General features: G+C 43.9%; 2 protein-coding genes across 4 annotated transcripts in view; one reads left to right on the top strand and one right to left on the bottom strand.

Moving 5' to 3' along the window:
* The window catches only part of LOC106518485 (SLIT and NTRK-like protein 3), a 29,084-nt gene extending 22,113 nt beyond the window's left edge, over positions 1–6,971 (bottom strand). Inside the window, exons 1-4 of the mRNA XM_014009797.1 lie at positions 4,099–6,971; positions 2,665–2,916; positions 2,305–2,420; positions 1,141–2,070 (exon numbers count right to left, since the gene is read on the bottom strand). Of these exons, the coding sequence (XP_013865251.1) occupies positions 1,141–2,070; positions 2,305–2,420; positions 2,665–2,916; positions 4,099–4,314 (1,514 nt within the window). The 5' untranslated portion in view covers positions 4,315–6,971. The remainder of the gene's footprint in view (positions 1–1,140; positions 2,071–2,304; positions 2,421–2,664; positions 2,917–4,098) is intronic.
* A 10,941-nt stretch (positions 6,972–17,912) lies between these two features.
* The window catches only part of nrd1a (nardilysin a (N-arginine dibasic convertase)), a 51,452-nt gene continuing 47,215 nt past the window's right edge, over positions 17,913–22,149 (top strand). The window contains exons 1-3 of one of the 3 annotated variants that reach the window (XM_014009793.1): positions 17,913–17,965; positions 18,935–19,304; positions 19,793–20,021. In XM_014009793.1, coding sequence (XP_013865247.1) covers positions 19,102–19,304; positions 19,793–20,021 — 432 coding nt within the window. In that variant the 5' untranslated portion in view covers positions 17,913–17,965; positions 18,935–19,101. Of the gene's footprint in view, positions 17,989–18,029; positions 18,046–18,934; positions 19,305–19,792; positions 20,022–22,149 lie in introns of those variants that run through there. The other 2 variants (XM_014009794.1, XM_014009795.1) reach the window with 2 other exon arrangements.

The raw sequence follows: 22,149 nt of genomic DNA, 5'->3' as shown, positions 1-22,149 counted from the left end.
AAAAAAAAAAAAAAAAAAAAAAAAAAAAAAAAAAAAAACATCAAAACCAACATCTCAAACTAAGTTAAAAGCCAATGAGAAAAATGTGTTTTAAGAGCAGATTTAAAAACAGGAAGTGAGTCTGCCTGTCTGATGAGCAAAGGCAGCTCATTTAGTTTAGGGACAGCGATTTGATTACGATTAATAATTATTCGTATAGCAGAATCAAAACGCAATTACTTTTAGTCTCATCATTTTCTGATCACAGATTGTAAACTGATCCGTATCATATGGCTCCATTAACTGATCTTGACATAATCTGATTAGATCTTTTTTAAAGAAATGTTGATATTTTTTGTAATAAAGGAACTCAGCCCTGGTGATCTAATATAATTCCACTGCTGAAATAAGGAATAGATCTGGTTTAAATTTTCACAGCGCTCGCTCACTATTAAGTCGCTAACAAAGGCTAACGAGAGGTTAAGAGGAAGACATTTCCAGTGTCCACAGAGGATCTTCATTATTGATTAATAGTCAGATTAATGGGTCTGTAGATTTTCTTAAACTTGTCTTCAAACATCGAGACTGTGCAGCTGGAATCAAAAGGCTGAGTGATGCTCGCAACATAAAAGCATCACAACTTGTCATTCCTTGGATATGAGAGCACGGAGGCTGATCTGTTGTCCTCATCAATGTTGAATTCACTTACTGACTGCAGATATGCATTATTCTGCCGATGATTCATCCTTGAAAGCATAATCTGACAATATCCATATGCATAACTCTGACACGCCATTTTTATTATTAAAATCCTTTTTTTTCCCCCCAAAAAAAATAAAACACAAAATCCTGGCTTCATCTAGACGCCTCAGTGTCTTATCAACACCTCTCTCTATGCAAATACAAAAAACATTAATTTTCACATTGTCACTCACACCAGGCTTACAACTCAACTGGAGCATGTCATCCGACAGCGTGACTAAGTAATGACAAACATGAAGGAGAATGGGCACCTTTGTTTCAATCAAACTCCAGCATAATGGTAATCAACATCTTGTGCCCGGTGCGGTGCCAGAATTAAAGCAAAATTAATTTCAACAAACAAATCTCTAAATGCCTAAGAGGTCGTGTGGTTGCGAGTGATCAGAAAGCCGTCCCTACCTCAGATTCTGCAGCCCCAGGAACATGTGGGGGCTGATCTGCGCCAGGTTGTTCCCGTTCAGGTAGAGGCTCCGCAGGCTGATCAGGCTGGAGAAGGCCCCCTCCTGCACGTACGAGATGCGGTTGTTCCCCAGGTGGAGCAGGTCCAGGCTGGAGAAGTTCCAGAAGTCGGCGCGGTAGATGCTCTGGATTAAATTCCCGCTCAGGTAGAGCTTGCGGCCGTTGAGGGGCCGTGGCGTGAGCTGGGACACGTTGAGGAAGCCGCTCTCCTTGCAATTGACGGTGAGGCCCAGGTCGGTGATGTGCAGGTTGCAGGTGCAGCCCATGGGGCAGATGATGGGGATGGGGGGTCGCGTTTGGTAACCGGCCACGGGGGGATTCTGGTTGGGCACCAGACTGCGAGACGTGGGGGACGTTCTGGACGGCCGCGGTCTTTTAGTCGGCCTCGGGTGCCTCTCCCGGTCCCTGCGCTCCGCTGAGGAAGAAGAAGATGAAGTGGAGGACGTGTGAGTACTCTGGCGGGAGCCGTGCACCATAGAGGACGGTTTCGTGGGCCTGACTCTCCCGGGATGAGCGTTGGGTTTGGAGTTAGGGGGCGAAGCGTGAGGCTTGGATCCGGCGGGCGGACCTCCCCGCTCTCCCTGCAGCTCTTTATCCGGCAGGTCGGCGCACAGTTCCTTGCGGGGGATCTCCCTCAGGTCTTTGCCGTGAAGGTGGAACGGGTACTCGCAGGTGACGTCTCCCACCACGGCTGTGTAGGGAATCTGACCCAGCCACTGCTGAAGCTGCACCGCCTCGCAGCCACAGTTCCAGGGATTCTCCTCCAGCTGCAGCTCCATCAGGGAACGGCCAACATACTCCAGGGTCCCAGCATATGCTAGGCTTTTCAGACGGTTCCCTCGCAGGTCCAAATGAGTCAGAGACACAGACCTGGCAGAGGAAGGTCAGTTAGTTAGGTTATAGAGAGAGACGATGTGAAATGAAAATGGAAAGAAAAACGAATCGTAGGTTTCATCAAAGAAAAATCAGATTATCAAATGATGATTAATCCATCTTGTGTAACGTGACACAGTGTGCCATAACAGCATTTCTTCAGCAGAATACTGTGACTGGCTCTGTCTGGCATAATTAAAATGCTTTGCGGTAAAATGATCAGATTCTAACCTGAACAGATGAGCAGGCAACACTGGGATCAGGTTGTCATTCAGAATGAGAACCCGGAGCTTGTAGAGAAACCTCAGCGCGCCGCTGTCAATTCGTTTGATCACATTGTAGTCAGCCTGCAGAAAAGAAACAGAAGACACATTATGATGAAGGTGTCACTGCTGAAATTGGAAACAGACTGAACTGATAGCTTCAGCACTTTCCATCTAAAAAAAGAAAAAAACCGAAAACTCTTTTACCCTATTTCACCCAGGCCACCTGCTGGCCATCGATCGTTTCTGGCACTTTTATTCTTGGCCTAATTTGTCAATATTACAGTCAATCATGGACAATCAACATGGATTGTCTCCTCGGGCCTACCTGGAGGTATTCCAGAGCCTCTAAGCCGGCAAAGGTGTCATTCCTGAAGACTTCCAGCTTGTTTTCGTGGAGGTAGAGCCGTCGGAGTTTGGCCAACCCATTAAAGGCTCCCACTCGGATGTCCTGGAGTGCGTTGTTGCCGAGGTTTAACGACACCGCATTGCCAAGGTGTTGAAATCCATTACTATAGAGACGTCTGAAAGAGTTCCTCTGGAGGTTGAGCTTGAAAGGGCGGATCCATGAATGTGACACCTAAGTGGTTAATTAGAGTAAAAAAAAAAACTTTTAAAAAGGGGGTATGACACATTTCAGATGGATATATTTCAACAAGATAAATATCAGCGTCTTAAAGGTACTAATTGCAAAATCTGAAATCAAACTTAAATGTTATCCTATATATTCTGAAATTACTACAGTACTTTCCAGATTTATTGATATGCAATTATGAAATGGTGGTGCACACTCAATGCAAACAAAGAGTTCGCTTAACATGGAAAAATGAATCACGTGATTGACCTACTTTGGGATAGCCACAATCTGATTATTTTATCTCAAAGCATTTTAATTATGTAGGTAAACAAATGTGTTGGAAATGGACGAGTAGAAAAGCTTCAAATATATGTTTAGGAGGAAATTTAAGAGCCAATCTGCTGCTAAATGTGAAAGAAAGGAGAAAAACTGAGCAAAACAACTGCCAATCATAAAAACAGGATCAATCAGCACCATGAAAAACAAACTCACATGCTTTTTGTGAACATTTGCCTGTTTTACTCAACAAATCTGAGTGTATATAGGGCAGTCAATTAGGGCTGTATATTGGCAACAATTTGGTGATATGATACAGGGGTCATGATATATCGCAATATGTGATACTGTAAGCCAGATACAGTATATTGCCATTTTTTTCTCCAAAAGGTTCTAATTTTTTTAAACTCTGAATGATGAGCTCACCATACATTACATGCCTAAAATCTGACTGAATTCAGTTAGTTTTTATGCAATCAGAAGACGACTGAACAGCATTTGCATTTCACTTCTCTTCTTACATAAATCTATTGAGCCTTTATTAAAAATCGATACAGTGCTTTTGAGAAGCAGTACAGTATCAGGAAATTAAATATTGTGATATTTCGGTGTGGCGATATTTTCTTACATCTCTAGTAAACACTTACCAACATATCGTCACACTTCTTGCTCTCTAACAGCCCATCCATGGACGTTACCATTATTGACCTATTTTTAGTCACTTCGACTGTTACGTAGGTAAACAAACGCTTGTTATAGCTGGCAACAAATTTTGCTTCCAAATATTTTAATTTAGGGACTCGTTACCCAACTAAATGAGAAAAATATTGTGCAGTTTTTTTTAACCGATCTTCATGACTTTGCATTGAGTACCCTTAAAGCAGCGTTACACAACCGCAGAGGCGGTACCTGGCTGGCGTTGGTGAAGCCCCGCCCATCGCAGTGCACGTGCAGGACGCCTTCCTTGACCTCGCACGTGCACGGCTCAAAGCACGGCTCGTCCACTTCCTCCTCGGAGTTGTCCACCAGAGGGGTGTGCGTGGAGGTGGGGGTGGGGGTGGGGCCGTGCGACGCCTGGGACAGGCGCACACAGCCCAGGGCCACGGCCAGAGTGACCCACTGCATCCTGCGGCGTCTCCCCTTCAGCTCAGCAGCCCGCGGCCCCACATAGGGCCTTTATCGCACTGCAAGGCGAGGCAAACACGGAGACATTGAAGCACAAACGCACCCATGATGAAAGGAGGAGCAGGAGGGGGAAAGAAAGAAAAATACGGCACTTCGGGATGAATCAGATTGGTGATACATCATAAGCATATTCAAGCAGTCAGAAAATAAATGTTAAATCACACAGACTGCAGAGCCACAAGGAAGGAATTTCATTATCCTGGAATAATGATGGATAGGCCAACTGGAGGCCATGGTGCGTCCTGATATGAGTCAAACCATGGTAAACATGTAAAATGTACTGAACTCAGCAAGCGGAAAACAAGGCTCTAAATAAAGGGGCGTTTAAAAAGCGAGACAAAATCATTTGATTGAAAAACCAGCTGCAACAGTCGCTCAGCTGTCGTGGTGTCGGGTTGGATTACAAATTCAAATAACGACACTTTAAATGCAAAACTAAGATGCACACGTGGCCCGGCTCACCTGCGAACCACATTTTATCATGTTCTGAGTGGCTTTTTGGAGGGGTAAACGTGGCAGGGTGTGTGTGTGTGTGTGTGTTGGGGGGTGGGGGGGTCTATGATGAATATATTCATGTGAATTCTCAAATGGCTGGCGAAGCCCAAATGTCACGCATGTGTTATTTTAATGTATGCGATATGAATATGAGTAAATGCAAATCAGATTCATGATGCTCCCCGCCTAATGGGCTGCTCCACTTAATAAGACGAACGGCAGTCAGAGAGCACAAGGACGAGGGCGCAGAAAAATGTTCAAATCGACCCCCGAGATTATCAATCAGGCAAAATTTGTCAGGCTATCGACGACCGTGAAGACCTGTCGCAGCTGAGGCGTCACAACTCTACCGATTTTCCTTCTTTTATGTTTTGAAACGTGGAGGCCGTTTGCGGCAGGCAGGACCAGGAAGTGGTGGTGATGGGGACGAGAGTGGCTCTGTAATAAGACAGAAAGTGGGGAAGGGAAAAAATAGAAGAAGCTGTGCCAGATAAAAAAAAAGAAAGGCAAAGACAAAACAAAAAAGAAAAGCTGAGAATGCAGAGTCTTGTTGCCGGGATATTTCCTCTCAAGCCTTAATGAGATCTAAATTGGATAAAGCATCTRGATCTGCTCGTGCAGTGTTGAACACTGCCACGCAAAATGCAATAACGATCATGATGGTGTGGTGGCTGTAATCATCCAGCAATAATCTGGCATCGGCGGGTTAGACAAGGAGGCAGCGGCGAACACGCCGCCGCCCGGGAGAGGAAGAGCAATCACAGAGGTGATTATAACGTGAGAGAGACGAAGGGAGAAGCAGAAGCCAGAGGAGGAGGGAGAAAAGGTGAAGGAATGGCGTGTTGCAGAGACAGACAGATAAGAGGGGAGAGTAATGGGCAGAGGTGCAAAAGAGGAGGAGGTGGGAGAAAGAACTGGGATTGCATAAGCAGTAGGAAGTCAGTCAAGYCTGCCACTCAGGATAAGAGCTCCGAGCGAAACAGCTGAAATCTGATATTGATTACATCAAAGCCCTCCTCTCTCTCYCTCTGCACACAATGTACGCCCTCCTCGCGCGGGAGCAGCGCCAAGTTTCCCCTGCGCTCGTCTGTGGGCGTGCTGGAAACAACGCAACCACAAAGGTCAGAGCCATCTCCAAAAAGTACACTTTCAAACCCGGCCAAGCTCAGGAAACAGGTAGCGGAGACACGTGTGGATGAGTGTGAGCTTTCATAACAAATAAATAAAGAAAAAATGAATTAAATAATCCAATGTGGTGCTGCGATACGTTGTTGGACAATGTCACGAAAGAAAGGATGGAGAGAGAGAGATGTAAGGGATGCTGGTCCTCCACATTGAGAGCATCTGTGCTTCTCGGGACGGTCCAGGCTGGCACACTCGGTAGTTTCCGGACAAATGGGAACACAACATGAAAGGGAGTTCCAGTGGGTCTTCTTTTTTTTCCATCCAAGAAGTGCATTGTTTATCTCTGGGCAAAAAAAGAAAAAAAAAGAAAAAAGGAAGCAACCCCTCCTCCTTCCCTCTTCTCCTTTACAGAGGAGATCAATACTGAGTCCAGATAGACCACTGGGATCCCTCCTGTTAGATTCTGCCTCAGTGGATGGCTATCTCACCCTGATGGGGGTGATGGAGGTGAGGGGGGGACAAAGTCAACACTCAAGCTTCTTTCCACGAATCAGCCAAGTGGACTAGTCAGCAGTCGGCGTAGCTCTGTGTTATTATGGAAACAAGAAGCGACGCTGACAGACGACAGCAGAGAACTGTCTGATTGTTTGATTGGCCCGTCCAAACACAGGCCTGACACAGGTGTGGTTATCCTCTTGACTCTCTCTTCCTGTCTAGGAGTTGTTCCCTTTGCTTTCTGTTTTTTTTTCTTTTCTTTCCCCCCTGTGCCTCCTCTCTCCTCCAGACCTGCACACACTGACGCAAACGAACCAGAGATGACGGTCACTGCTCGTTTCTTCGCCATATTATTCATGTCACATAATTCCACTGTCTGCCTCTCTGTCCTCTCTTTGGCGGTCAGGGGAGAGAAAGAGATGAAAAAAGAGAGAGAGAGAGACGGGATAAAAAAACACACACTCACCGAGCCTCACACAGGCTTTTACATACCCCCCCCCCCACCCCCCACCTCCCAGCACAGACCCTGCACTATCAGGCAAGCAGCAGCATCACTGATCAAATGCATCTATCAGCCCTGGAGAACTCACAGCCCTTTGAAGAAAATCAATTAAGACAGAAAACATCAGACATTGACACATTCCCGGATTAGACCAGTTAGTTATGAGAAAGGACCTGTTAAGACATTCAGTGCATGAGAATCTTATAGCAGCATTCCTCATTGTCTGCCCCCCCCTCCCCCCCCCGGTGTATCTTTACTCAGCTAGGTTGAGGCATGCAGAGAGGCTGGCAAGGGCACCCTGAACTTTGTGTGGAGGAGAAGAAGGCAGGCAGGAGAGAGAAGCGGGGACAGAAGGAGGGTGAGGAAATCAACAGACTGACTGTGTGAGAGAGCGAAAAGGAAACAATGAGCAGTGGGCACATGGGGGTTGAGAGGGATGGCTGTGATTTGCAGCGAAAGAGGGGGTGGGGGTAGAATGGCCAGAAGGGCAGGTGGTTCTGTCATTAGCTCCAGATTAAAGCAAAGGGCAACTCTGGAGGACTCACCTCTGATTCACACAGCAGCACTGCAGGCAAGGACAAGCCTCCTGGGAGACAGGGAACACACACACACACACACACACACACACACACACACACACACACACACACACACACACACACGAGACGCTGATTCACAGGATTACCCACGGGCTCATGCACACACACACACACACACACACACACACACACACACACACACACACACACACACCCCCACACACACACACACACACACAAACAGATCGTTGAGCTAATTAATCAAATCTCCCGTTTTAATTAGGATTCAAATCAGTTGCCATGGAAACCTCGCCCCCTCCGAGTCTTTAAGGTAAGAACTCGGGCTTTCTGCTGCCGCAGCCTCGGAAATGGCTCAGCGGGGAAGCTGTCCGAGGGGGCGACGAAATTCTTATTGCCCCACCGTGATTCAGATGGACTGCATTTCATTTTTTTTTAACACATACTCCATTTTTTTCCCTTGGCGAGGCCTGGGGCGTGCTAAATCTGAACTTCAATTTGGGTTCAGTCACAGAGAGGGGGTCCCAAAAAATAAATAAATGAAAAAAATGAGAGAGCGGGGATTACGGCGACTCGCACCACAGCTATGATGGCTGTTTCCTGTGAAAAAAGGCCATACGTGTTAAAGTGGGGGTGAGGGGGGGCTTGCAGGGGCCTGTCCAATTGATCACTGACAAAAGTCTGCCATTTGGCTGAGATAGTTGCCCCGTGGCAAGGCATGAAAAAGCACTTTCTGCACAGTTGCCTATTCTTTTCCTTTCATGCTTTTTGGGTGAGCTTTGTGCTCATATGCATGCGTACATGTCATAGAGGTTTTGCTAGGCCTTCAGTGATCCAAAGGCTGTATTTGAGAGGACCTTGTATTGTTGAGCCAGGTCAGGAGTGCTAGCATTAACCACACTGAGGAAATATTTATTCGCTTACTAATGCCGGAGCACGATTGAAAAGCGATGTGGAGGCTTCAGTGTTAACGCCGTTTCACCTCACATGCTGATAGACATCCCGGCAGCTTATCTTAAAAAACACTGGATGAGAAAGCTCAAAGTGCAGCAGAGCCGGGGCCACCTTTTATCTGTCCCGAGAGCCTCGCCGTGCCCCCCCGCCCACTCCAGTATCAGCTCAGGTGAAGGCTGGACGTGATGAATTAAAAAGGGGGAGAGCGCATGCCAGGCGAGCAGAGCCATTAGGATACAAGAACTCCGGCGTTTGTCTCCAGCTTGCCGGTTGTCATGGCTGCGGTGTTTATCACCTCTTTCTGCCAACACAGACCCAGGGGCAAATCAGATTGGCTTCAGACTGAGAGAGCGAAAGGGAGCTGGTGAGTGAGGGGGAGGACATATTGGCACAGCAGAGAGGTGAAATGCCAACACTCTGCAGAGTAAAGGCTGCAGAAGAACCCTGGATAAATGTCAGCGTGGCTTAATCACAATAAGAGTTTGTTTTTATCCGCTTGACTCTGATTTAAGGGCTGAGAAGCTATTTGTTTACTCCCCTGAAGGCTCCCTTTATTTGCTCTTACTCTCTTTTTTAACGGCTGTTAGGGTTAATTTATTCCTATTCATTTTTTCACATCTTTTGGAATGCTTTGGCAAATTAACACACTTTGTCAAAGCTCTTGAAAGAAAAAATTATATAAAAAAAATACTAATAAGCATTCCTCCAGAAGTCTTGAGGTCCACCTATAAGGAGTAAATAATGCGAGCTCCTCGTGGCCTGTGCCTGCCCCCTACCGGTCACAGCTGTCCTGACCTGAACCCTTTAACAAGTGCACCAGAAAGCTCTGGAGGAGGGCACCACATCTGAGAAGACACTTTACCTTTAAATTCACCTGCCAAGAGTGAAATTCAAAATCCACCATTTATAATATTTACTGGTGATGATATTAAGGGCCGTCTGGACACTTTCAATCAAGCAGACATAATCAGGAAACAGATGGCCTAAGCAGCAGGCAGCTACGACTCTCGTTGCATTATTACAATGTAAACACTCTGGTTTGGCTGATTAAACGTTTTATAGGATATAGCATATGTAACATAACGTTTATAGGACATAACACATGCAATATTACTTTTACACGATGGATGAACTGTTTACAGCGTTTAAATGATTGTCCGCCTCGCACACACGTTATGTAGTATAAACCACGCCTCTTTTTTGTAGAAGCCAATCAGCATAGGTTTTAAAAGCGGAACCCCATCTCTTCAGCCAATCACAGCACTGCTTGTTAGACCGGCATATGCTAAGGCCTTTTTTGCTAGCCAGGAAAGAAGAAGGTATGTGGATATAACTTAGCGGCGTAAGGAAACATTTTTAAAGGTTACGGTTTTGGGTTTTCATGCATACGATTCATTAGGTAAACTAGTTAAACTCGATGAGCTACAGTGCTCTGTTTTAGCTACACCTGTTCGTATTTCTATGTGTAAAGAGCAGTTATTACTTCCCGGCTGGTTTTTCTTTTCTTTTTCCTTTTTTTCCCCTCTTTTATTATAAACTAAGCTACTTCTCGGGCGCTGAGTGTTGTTTCGTGTGGGTTCAGGGCGGTCAGGCAGGTTTGGACTTTAGCTGACATCGAGTTGAATAGGGGCGAAACCACCAGACAGTCCATGTGAATAGGTGTATTGTGGTGGCAGTGTGATGTGTGTGTCTGTGTGNATTTAAATTAGCACAAGAGCCAAAAAGTGGCTGAAAATGTTGAATTTAGTAGGTACAAAGAAGCAGAAAATGTAATTTTGCTAAATTAAGCACAAAAGGTGAATTTAGCTTAAATAAAGTAAAAAAAAAAACATCTAAAACAGCTTTAAAAAGTTGCTTAATTTGTAGAAAACAGCTCAAATGCATAAACGCTTAAAGGGCCAATATTATGTGTTTCTCGGGTTTACATTTAAATACTATACCATAAAGTATCTATGTCACCTTTAGTTGTTTTTAAAATGCTGTTTTTATGTTTAAATAGAAAATAAACTTATATACTCATCACTTCCTCTTCTAAACGCCTTGAAATTGGCCTCTGTCTCTTTAAGAACCACCTTCCTCTTCTGTCAGTTCAATTGGGTGGGGTGGGGGGGTCGCGCATGCGCTATGGTTCAGTTCACTTGGCGTCTGAAAATACATTTCCTCAAAGGTGTTTTGAATCTGAAAAGAGCTTCACTGAGTGAGCAGTAATAAGACAGCTTAAGTTTCACTTTCACTTTTGCTTTGTTACTGCCGAGAGCCTGCAGGAGTTAGGGGCGGGGTGTGTGGGGAGGGGGTGGGGAGGTGTGCTCCGTGATGAGGAAGTTCGGCTGAGACATGTCCCAGGGGCGTTCCTGGTCCCAAAAGGCGTTTCTGCTCCCCACCTGTCGTTTTGCTCCTCAGCATGGCTGCCTAAAAACGCTGCAGGATTTCTCAAACCTGCATGAATGAGTCAAAGCAAGGCTTTGATCATGTTTTTTGTGAGAGTACAACATTATAACATGATATAAAACTCAAATATATATATATGAAATAAAGAAATTGTCATTGTTCGAAATTTGAAAAAGGGTGAAAAGTGCAGTAAAGGTTTATAAACATTTTAAAGGATTTTATGATGGAGCTCAATTTATTTTCAGTGAGGAAAATTTTTTAAAAAAAGGCTAAATATCTCAAAAAATACAAATAGTTGAAATAACAAAAGTCAAAGCAGGAATGTCTGGAGCTGAATGTTTTTATGCATACTGTACATTTTTGAAATAACTAAGCTACAAGGCCCTACTGGACTTCATTCCATCTTATTTTAAACACCTTACAACAAAGAACTAGCAGCCATTATTCCCTAATTTCAGCAATGTTGTCCTCCTGATGGTTCCACGTATCAGAACTGAACTGGGGGAAAAAGCGTTCAGCTTTGCCGCCTCTACGGCTTGGAACACCTTACAGACGGATCTGAAACTGCCAGGTCTCATCTCATTAAACTCTTTCATTTCAACCGTAACAGATAAATTTACTAAGACCTTTGATCGATGCCTATGTTTTAAAACATTACCAATTCAGTCACTATCTGTATTGTGTCTCTGTCTGTACTTCAACCATTATCTGTTCTTTCATTTTATCACTTGTAATTTCACTAAATCACTGTCAAGATTATTACCATGCTTCGCCTGGAAGCTTGGATTCATTCACCGTTTACACCTCTTAAACCGTATAACACTGTTATATTGTTATTTGTAAACTGGTTTTGATTATTTTTTATGTGTTCTGCTGACCTCTTGGCCAGGTCACCCATGGAAAAGAGATCTTGAGCTCAATGGGTTTTATCTTGTTAAATAAAGGTGATTGGTTGATTAAAATAACACAAAAGTTGCAGAACAAGATGCGTGTAAAAAACATACAGACAAAATAAAAAGAAATAATTTTTTCAGGTGTAGAGGCTTGTTGCTATAGATTTTTAAAAAAGTTTTTCATGTTTTAAAGAAAGGTCATTTAATGCCATAATAGATCACGTTTGTAGTTTTCTACACACATGTGTGGGTAGGGGTCAGAGGTTATTCGATATAAACAAACCCGCATCACTATTTATTTTAACAGATGTGATCACATGTTTTTCAATGTTTATCAGATGTTTTTTTTTTTTTTACAAATTCTGGTAGAGAAAAGACAGGATGAAGGGAAATGTTGGAGTGCTGGACTTTTTACAAACAAGAGGTCTGTAATAGGAAATGCAATTTTAAGTTTTTATTTGTAAAAAATGTATTTAGAAACCTGCGACAATTTCCTTTTTAACATAATTTTATGCATTCACCAATCAAATATAATTACATTTTAATTTAAATGTATCTAATCTGCTCTTTTCCACATATACATGAGCTGAACGCCACGAGATACTCAAAATGTTAGATTATTTTAGGACCACTACCTACTTTACTAAATGATTCAACAGTTAGCTGGCATTTCTGCCAAGTCTGGCAACAAAAACACTACCTAAACAAGCACAAAAAGCAGATTTATAGCTTGACGATATTTATGAAAACTCTCATCTATGATCGTAAAGGGAAGTTTAACACAACCGTTTGAGTTTATATAACATTGTAAACTTGATGTTTGAATTTGTTCAACTCTAATGGCGTTTTAGCAACCTTAGCGTTTGTGTCTAATGACCTGTGACCTGACCAATTTGCTCATTTCTGACTACAAAATGGTCTATTGCAGGGGTCTTTAACGTTTTTCAGTTGGATAAACAGACCCCCTATAGTGTATTTGTATTGTGTTTTATAATAAACTAGACTTAATAAAACTTGACTTATTACTGAGCATTTGATACTAAGATTTAACTTTTAAAATAAAGAAATGTATTTAAAAAGTCAACTAAAAGTGCAACCCCATTGTTCAAAATCTCTGGTCTGATGTGTGCAGGGGGTCTTAACGCTTTACCCAAAGTGCGCAGAATCTGGTTCCAAAAATACAACATTCAGCTACTGAGGTGTAAAAACCACGTCTTCTGGTTCTGCAGAACTGCTGCTGCTCAATGAAGAGAGAAACTCTGAAACAGGCTGGTTGAACAGCAAGAATCTTTATTTTGCAGTCCAGGAGATTCCAGCCAAAAACCAAATTGTGGCCTTCAAGCCAAATGTTTCCCCAAGTAAGAAAGATGAAGAACGAAGGCGAAGGGCAGGGGTGTACAAGCCTTTTTATAGATTGCACAGTGTAGTTCAACAGAGGCACCATAAATTTTATCACGGTATACCTTAAGCATTCCTTTTCCTAATATGGTGTGCCGAGCTCTGAAGCTGGAGAACTGAGGCAATAACACATCTGTGCATTCCTGAGAAGAGGCCCCCACTCTTAGACACTACACTACAACTCAGGAAGATGAGACTGTTTGATCCAGCACAGGGGAAGCAAATGTTTAGGGGTGCCAACACCCTTCCTTGTGGCACCCCTCAAGCAGGTTAAACCAGTGGTTCCCAAAGTTGGGGTTCGGACCTATAGTGGGGTAGTATACCTAAAATAGATGAAAAGTAATTGGGGGCACAGGTCTCTGCTACTGTTTTGTGGGACAAAAAGCTGAAAATTTTGGGAACCACTGGCATAAATAAGCAAACAAATGCTCTAAAATAAAGTCAGTATTTTTGTTTTCATCAATATATGGCATTGATTCTTTTATATTTTCTAACAATCTCGCCAAAAACGTGCTGCTAGCAGTAATTTGGCAAATCCTGGAAATGGTGTTGTGTGCAACCCCCCACCCCAAATTTCCCACCGACATTGAATCCAGCTCCCTGCACCAGCTAATCACAACCCTCTGGGTGGCTGCTGAGCCGTCAATACTGCCTCTAAGTGACAGCTATAGGGGCCCCTGTAAAACCCCTGGTCCAGAAAGGGTCTCAGATAAAGCTGCCACGGTGTGTTGAAAACAAGCATTCAAATATCAAGTCAGCCACTTTCATGGCTAAAGGAAAAGATTTAATAAAAACATGTCTCCCACATTACTGTGCTGAAAGTTCAATTTTCAGTTCAATTTCACATTGATTTCTGCGTGCATCATAAGGTGAATCACCTTGAGGGAATGGAGAGGTGCACTCCTCCCTCCCTCCCTCCCTCCCTCCCTCCCTCCTTGCTTCCTCCCAGTCTCCTCGTAGCAGTGGAGAGGAGGGGAAAGCTCTCCCTGGAGATCCCTATCAGAAACGGTAACAGAGATGGTTCCAGTAATATCAGGGAGATGCAGATGATGGGTATAGATCTCAGGGCTCTCAGGTGCATTAGCCGTTATTGCAGCTTCCCCACAAGCCTACTTAACGCTTGCTTGCAGTGGGAACATGCTGACAGACACTGAGCATGCATGCACAGACAGACACAGGGACGTCATGCTTCCTGCCTCGCATTGCAGACTGATGAAGTCACTTAAACGTGAAGGGATGCTGATGCACGGGAAGACGCTGCAATGACGCGCGCGTTTTAAAGGTTACTTTCCCTTCTTATTTTTTCTTTTCTTATTTTTTCTTTTTGCAGTTGCCAAATCAGTGATGTAATGAGATCAAAAAGTTTAGCATGCCATGGTCCATGAAGGAGAATCTATCAAGAAAAAAAAACACACTTTGTAGTGATGCTGCTGAACTGTGGAGGCTCCCTAAATTAAGAAAACAAACGGAGAGGAACTGGAAAAACAACCAGAAAAAAAGGAGATGTTATCAGCCACCATCAGATACCTGCATGTCTTTTCATCAGGGGCAGGAGCTCTGAGCTTTTTGGAGTGTTGACTGGGCCTCTAAAGTAGGGGATCTATTTATACTGGCCTAGTGCTGTCTGTGGAGCTGTCCAGTGCTGAAATAGATGGGGATTCATGCTGTTTCATTTCAGACACTTCTCCTTTCTTCCTCCTCCGCTTCCCCTATCTCCAAGGCATTTTTTTGTGTCCACACTGAATTATTTCTTTTAGATTATACTTAGATTCTTTATTTTTCCCTCTGTTCTGTTTCCCCCTCTTGTTCCCACTCTTGCTTTGACTGCCGTGTGTGTCCTTGTTAACACAAACTTGTTTCCCTGCCACCGTTTCTTTGATTTAATCCACTTTTGTTTTCCTCCGCACGCTCATCTCCCATCTTCACTTCCACCGAGGACGTATCGCGCAAAGTGGTCATCGCGGTTTCGTGGCTCTCTCCAATTAGGCTTTTGCTCACGAGGCGTCCGCCGGGACGGGCGGGCTTGCACGCGCGAGTGCACACGCACTCCAGACTCGAGGACACGGCGACGAGAGCGGGGAAAACGTGGACTGCAAATCCAACGGGCTGCTCGATGCTACGTGTTGTGTCGTCGTCCCCCTCTCATACACATGCCCTGATTTCTTTAGGGTCTTCTCTGCCCCCCCCCCCCCCCCCCCGGTGTATCTTTACTCAGCTAGGTTGAGGCATGCAGAGAGGCTGGCAAGGGCACCCTGAACTTTGTGTGGAGGAGAAGAAGGCAGGCAGGAGAGAGAAGCGGGGACAGAAGGAGGGTGAGGAAATCAACAGACTGACTGTGTGAGAGAGCGAAAAGGAAACAATGAGCAGTGGGCACATGGGGGTTGAGAGGGATGGCTGTGATTTGCAGCGAAAGAGGGGGTGGGGGTAGAATGGCCAGAAGGGCAGGTGGTTCTGTCATTAGCTCCAGATTAAAGCAAAGGGCAACTCTGGAGGACTCACCTCTGATTCACACAGCAGCACTGCAGGCAAGGACAAGCCTCCTGGGAGACAGGGAACACACACACACACACACACACACACACACACACACACACACACACACACACACACACACACGAGACGCTGATTCACAGGATTACCCACGGGCTCATGCACACACACACACACACACACACACACACACACACACACACACACACACACACACCCCCACACACACACACACACACACAAACAGATCGTTGAGCTAATTAATCAAATCTCCCGTTTTAATTAGGATTCAAATCAGTTGCCATGGAAACCTCGCCCCCTCCGAGTCTTTAAGGTAAGAACTCGGGCTTTCTGCTGCCGCAGCCTCGGAAATGGCTCAGCGGGGAAGCTGTCCGAGGGGGCGACGAAATTCTTATTGCCCCACCGTGATTCAGATGGACTGCATTTCATTTTTTTTTAACACATACTCCATTTTTTTCCCTTGGCGAGGCCTGGGGCGTGCTAAATCTGAACTTCAATTTGGGTTCAGTCACAGAGAGGGGGTCCCAAAAAATAAATAAATGAAAAAAATGAGAGAGCGGGGATTACGGCGACTCGCACCACAGCTATGATGGCTGTTTCCTGTGAAAAAAGGCCATACGTGTTAAAGTGGGGGTGAGGGGGGGCTTGCAGGGGCCTGTCCAATTGATCACTGACAAAAGTCTGCCATTTGGCTGAGATAGTTGCCCCGTGGCAAGGCATGAAAAAGCACTTTCTGCACAGTTGCCTATTCTTTTCCTTTCATGCTTTTTGGGTGAGCTTTGTGCTCATATGCATGCGTACATGTCATAGAGGTTTTGCTAGGCCTTCAGTGATCCAAAGGCTGTATTTGAGAGGACCTTGTATTGTTGAGCCAGGTCAGGAGTGCTAGCATTAACCACACTGAGGAAATATTTATTCGCTTACTAATGCCGGAGCACGATTGAAAAGCGATGTGGAGGCTTCAGTGTTAACGCCGTTTCACCTCACATGCTGATAGACATCCCGGCAGCTTATCTTAAAAAACACTGGATGAGAAAGCTCAAAGTGCAGCAGAGCCGGGGCCACCTTTTATCTGTCCCGAGAGCCTCGCCGTGCCCCCCCGCCCACTCCAGTATCAGCTCAGGTGAAGGCTGGACGTGATGAATTAAAAAGGGGGAGAGCGCATGCCAGGCGAGCAGAGCCATTAGGATACAAGAACTCCGGCGTTTGTCTCCAGCTTGCCGGTTGTCATGGCTGCGGTGTTTATCACCTCTTTCTGCCAACACAGACCCAGGGGCAAATCAGATTGGCTTCAGACTGAGAGAGCGAAAGGGAGCTGGTGAGTGAGGGGGAGGACATATTGGCACAGCAGAGAGGTGAAATGCCAACACTCTGCAGAGTAAAGGCTGCAGAAGAACCCTGGATAAATGTCAGCGTGGCTTAATCACAATAAGAGTTTGTTTTTATCCGCTTGACTCTGATTTAAGGGCTGAGAAGCTATTTGTTTACTCCCCTGAAGGCTCCCTTTATTTGCTCTTACTCTCTTTTTTAACGGCTGTTAGGGTTAATTTATTCCTATTCATTTTTTCACATCTTTTGGAATGCTTTGGCAAATTAACACACTTTGTCAAAGCTCTTGAAAGAAAAAATTATATAAAAAAAATACTAATAAGCATTCCTCCAGAAGTCTTGAGGTCCACCTATAAGGAGTAAATAATGCGAGCTCCTCGTGGCCTGTGCCTGCCCCCTACCGGTCACAGCTGTCCTGACCTGAACCCTTTAACAAGTGCACCAGAAAGCTCTGGAGGAGGGCACCACATCTGAGAAGACACTTTACCTTTAAATTCACCTGCCAAGAGTGAAATTCAAAATCCACCATTTATAATATTTACTGGTGATGATATTAAGGGCCGTCTGGACACTTTCAATCAAGCAGACATAATCAGGAAACAGATGGCCTAAGCAGCAGGCAGCTACGACTCTCGTTGCATTATTACAATGTAAACACTCTGGTTTGGCTGATTAAACGTTTTATAGGATATAGCATATGTAACATAACGTTTATAGGACATAACACATGCAATATTACTTTTACACGATGGATGAACTGTTTACAGCGTTTAAATGATTGTCCGCCTCGCACACACGTTATGTAGTATAAACCACGCCTCTTTTTTGTAGAAGCCAATCAGCATAGGTTTTAAAAGCGGAACCCCATCTCTTCAGCCAATCACAGCACTGCTTGTTAGACCGGCATATGCTAAGGCCTTTTTTGCTAGCCAGGAAAGAAGAAGGTATGTGGATATAACTTAGCGGCGTAAGGAAACATTTTTAAAGGTTACGGTTTTGGGTTTTCATGCATACGATTCATTAGGTAAACTAGTTAAACTCGATGAGCTACAGTGCTCTGTTTTAGCTACACCTGTTCGTATTTCTATGTGTAAAGAGCAGTTATTACTTCCCGGCTGGTTTTTCTTTTCTTTTTCCTTTTTTTCCCCTCTTTTATTATAAACTAAGCTACTTCTCGGGCGCTGAGTGTTGTTTCGTGTGGGTTCAGGGCGGTCAGGCAGGTTTGGACTTTAGCTGACATCGAGTTGAATAGGGGCGAAACCACCAGACAGTCCATGTGAATAGGTGTATTGTGGTGGCAGTGTGATGTGTGTGTCTGTGTGTGTCTGTGTGCGGGCATGACAGTTCAGCTTAACACCTAATGTGCCGCAGACTCTTGGTAAAGCTTAGCTGTGTGAGTTCTGAAGCAGTGAAACAGTCTTTTTTTTTTATTTCTCTGTAAGTATCTTGTTCTCGGCTTCTGCACACTTTGTGCCATTTGAGCTATTTGTATGTCAAAACGTTCAGCTCAGTCAGCAAATGGAAGCTATGATGTTTGGGTTTTAATACTTTTGTATTTTTTTACAATAATCAACTTTATTTACAAATAGTTTTCCCATAAAGTGCATTGAGGTATTTTCAAAACCTTGTTTTTTATCTGTATTATTAACATACTTGCTGTAGTTTTGCCATCTTATTCTACGTTTTGTTTTTAGCTACTACTTTGCTAGTTTTAGCTAGCCTTTTGCATCTTTTGGCTAACTTTTTGCTACATTTGGTCTTTAGCTAATGTATTTTTTTTTTTTTTTTTAGAAATTTCAGTTTTAGCTTTTTTAACACATTTCTTCTAAGTCCTGCATCACTCAGCATTTACGTTGTATTTTTGCTAAAATTGCAGTTGCTCTAATTGTATTTATTTGTTTTTGTTTCCCTAGGGGCCATACATCTGTGAAAACAGGCCTCCATCATTGCTCTGTTCAGGCTGACACGGTGCGTTTCCGTGCTCAGGACTAAACTACCCGTGGCCGTGAGCCATCCTGTTGTTTGGAGTCGCGCTCCGCTGTCAGTCTGCAGTGCCGGAGTGCCGTCACCTCTGCTGAGGATGCCGCAAACAAACAAATCAACGAGCTTCCCTGCGGCCGAGTCTCCGGTTTCAGTCCCATCGGGCGCCTCGGCTGAGGAGCCGGTGTCCTTGGAGGAAAATCGGGCTGCTGGAGAAAGGGACGGTGGAAAAGGAGGAGAGGGCGAGGACAATATCGGAGACAGTGAGATCATCAAGTCACCCAGTGATCCTAAAAAGTACAGGTAATAAAGCCTTAAGTAGCGTACTCGAGCTTCATACCTGATGCTGACATTCTCATGATTAATTCAGCTGCGTTCTGTTGAGCATTTCCTGTTGTCGTCAGTGYTTTTTAAATTGGATTTATTACCTCCAACGAAACACGGATGCTATTTTCTACGTTCATAAATGTGAAAGTACTGGGRAAAATGACCCAGATCCACTAACCCCAATCCACAAATGATATCGAGCCTCTTTTCCAGCTGGATCAGCGCGTTATTATTATTGTAGTCTGATGATATGATTTCATGCTCTAAGCACACATCTGTACCTCGGGCCTCTGCGGGCCGTACGCGGAAAATCTGCTGCGAAGAAGCACAGAACGAGCCTCAAGATACAGTCTTGAAAGTTATGCYTGATTTAACGGCCCGCGCAGAGTCAAACTGGTGGCGAGGAAGCGGCGAGGCTGAGGTGTTGTAAAGATGACCGTGCTGTTTCACCTTTGACCTGACAGGTACGTCGTTTTAGACAACGGCCTGCGAGCTCTGCTCATCTCCGACTACAGTGGGCCACTTCTGTCAGATGATGAGTCTGATGGAGAAGAGGAGGAGGAGGAGGAAGAAGAAGAAGAAGAGGATGATGAAGAAGAATCTGGGGATGAGGATGATGATGAGGACGATGAGGATGAGGGCAGCGATGTGGACGAGAAGGGGAAGAAGAAGAAGGGAAATGCTGAGAAACAGGTACCGCACTGACGTTTTATTGCAGAGCCTCTTTACGCTTTAGCGAGCCGTGCTGATGTTTAAACATCCCCCGAGTCGTGTTGAAACTAAGAATTCTTATGCTGAAAGGAGATTAATAACAAATACACGGCAGCACGAACTGGGAGCTATTTAAACAGAGCGTACTGTTAAACAACACTTTTATTGCACTTGTTGGTGTAAGCCTCAGTACTTCTTAAATTCCCTCATCTGTCTGTGGCTTTCAGCTCTGTTCCTGTTAGCTCGTTCGATTCACAAATTTTCAGAACACTGCAATGCATCCCACAAGGGCCCTCACTGCACAATTCAGAAGGTGGTTTAAATTTAACTTAGAAAAGCACTAATTAATTCATGCAGCACAGAATTAGTTTGATTAAACTATTCATAAAAAAGCAGTTTTTGGTTATGAAAGATGCGTAGCTGATGTATTTGATTAATTATGCTAAAAGGAAATCAGAAAACAGTCCGTTGCTATCTGACACTAAAATATGAACATAAATTGGCAGATTTCTTTTTTTTTTAAGGAGACCAATTATGGGTCCTATAAATTTTTATGGTACTGTATGTCTGTGGGCTATCCAGACCATGTTCATTCAATTTAATGCACAAAATAATTGTCAGATAAAAAAATTTCCCATTTTCTAGTTCTGCCTGCTCTGACTTCCGTTCAGAAAAGCTGTTTATGTTAATGAGCTCTGTTGGTAACGCCCTCCAAAAATCTGTTGACATTAACTCCGCCCTCCAAAGCCAGTGTTTACGTTAGCATGGCTAATAATAGCAGAAGCTCCGTTGTACAACTGTATACTCTGAGTCAGACCCAGAGGCAGAGTCGTGGTCGCAGCTTCTTCTTTTTTTTTTCTCCCCCTCCTCTGCTCTGTTCTCTGTTACCAGAGCAGGGAGCAGCAGTTGTCAAAATACCTCAGAAACTCAAACAAATAGGCTTTAACAAGGCTTTAATAAGCTTAAACAATAGAGGGACACGAGAAAACATGTTCATAACGAATGAAAATAATTAAATTGTGTCCGTGCCAGTCTCAAACCCTGGTCTCCTGCTCTCTGGTCCAACARTCTACCCATTGCCCTGTTGGAGGCTTGTTGTGTAATGAGCTACACATTACACAACAACAACCGTGACGGCTTTTTATACTGAGGAGGTGGAGCTTCACCCGGGGGTTGCTAGATAAGGGGCTGAACGCAGGTTCCTGTGGGTTGTCGTACGGCTTGTGACATCACAAAATAACGGAAGTATAAAACTTGTTGTTAATATACATTAAAAATACATTTACTTACAGTAAATATGCCCCTGGGGGCATTTTTTGGTCCTAGGACTGTTTTTTTAAGAAGTACATACCCAAAGTTGAGTTAAAAACTTTAAAAAGTGAATTTTGTATAATAGTGTAATGTCATTGATGCATTTGATTCATAAAAGGGACAACTATGATCAGTAAAAATGGTTTAGAAAAGATGAATGGTAATTTGTTGACATGCTGTTAGCACTGTTGGAGTCTTCTTTGTCTGTTAGCAACATATCTCATGAACCTCTCGACATATTTTAATGAAATTCTCAGGATGTTATCCCTGAATGTAAATCTACGGCTGATTAACTTCTGGAGCAATTCTAGTTCACAGTGGCTGCCGCAGCCTAGCGATCTTCATGATATCAAAACAAGCTATATCTCAATCAAATTTCCAGATATTGAGTTAAAACTTGGCAGGTGAGTAGTCAAGTCATCCCTAACTTTATAATGAGAGAGCAAACTGGTCCACAAGATCTGTTTTGGAAATGTAGCCATTAACTGTTTGTTTTAATCCTGTTTGTCTGTTAGCAAAGTATTTCATCGTCCATTAAACTGATTTTAACTACACTTTCGAGAAATAATCTATTTACATGCAGCTAAAACTGATTAACCAGTGTTGTATAAAGTACCTCATAGTGATACTTGAATAAAAGTACAAGTATCTTATCATAAAAATATTTTGGTAAAAGTTAGTCATTTCTAAAAATATTATTTAAATAAAAGTCTTAAAGTATCTGATATTTTTTGTACTTAAAGGCAGTGTGTAGGATTTGTTGTTTTCAGCAACATCTAGTGGTTGAGTGGTTGAATCA

Source organism: Austrofundulus limnaeus, unplaced genomic scaffold (genome assembly GCF_001266775.1).
Source record: "Austrofundulus limnaeus strain Quisiro unplaced genomic scaffold, Austrofundulus_limnaeus-1.0 Scaffold61, whole genome shotgun sequence".
Classification (NCBI taxonomy): Eukaryota; Metazoa; Chordata; class Actinopteri; order Cyprinodontiformes; family Rivulidae; genus Austrofundulus; species Austrofundulus limnaeus.
Note: the sequence above shows the minus strand (reverse complement) of the source record. Positions and strands in the feature narration are given on the sequence as shown.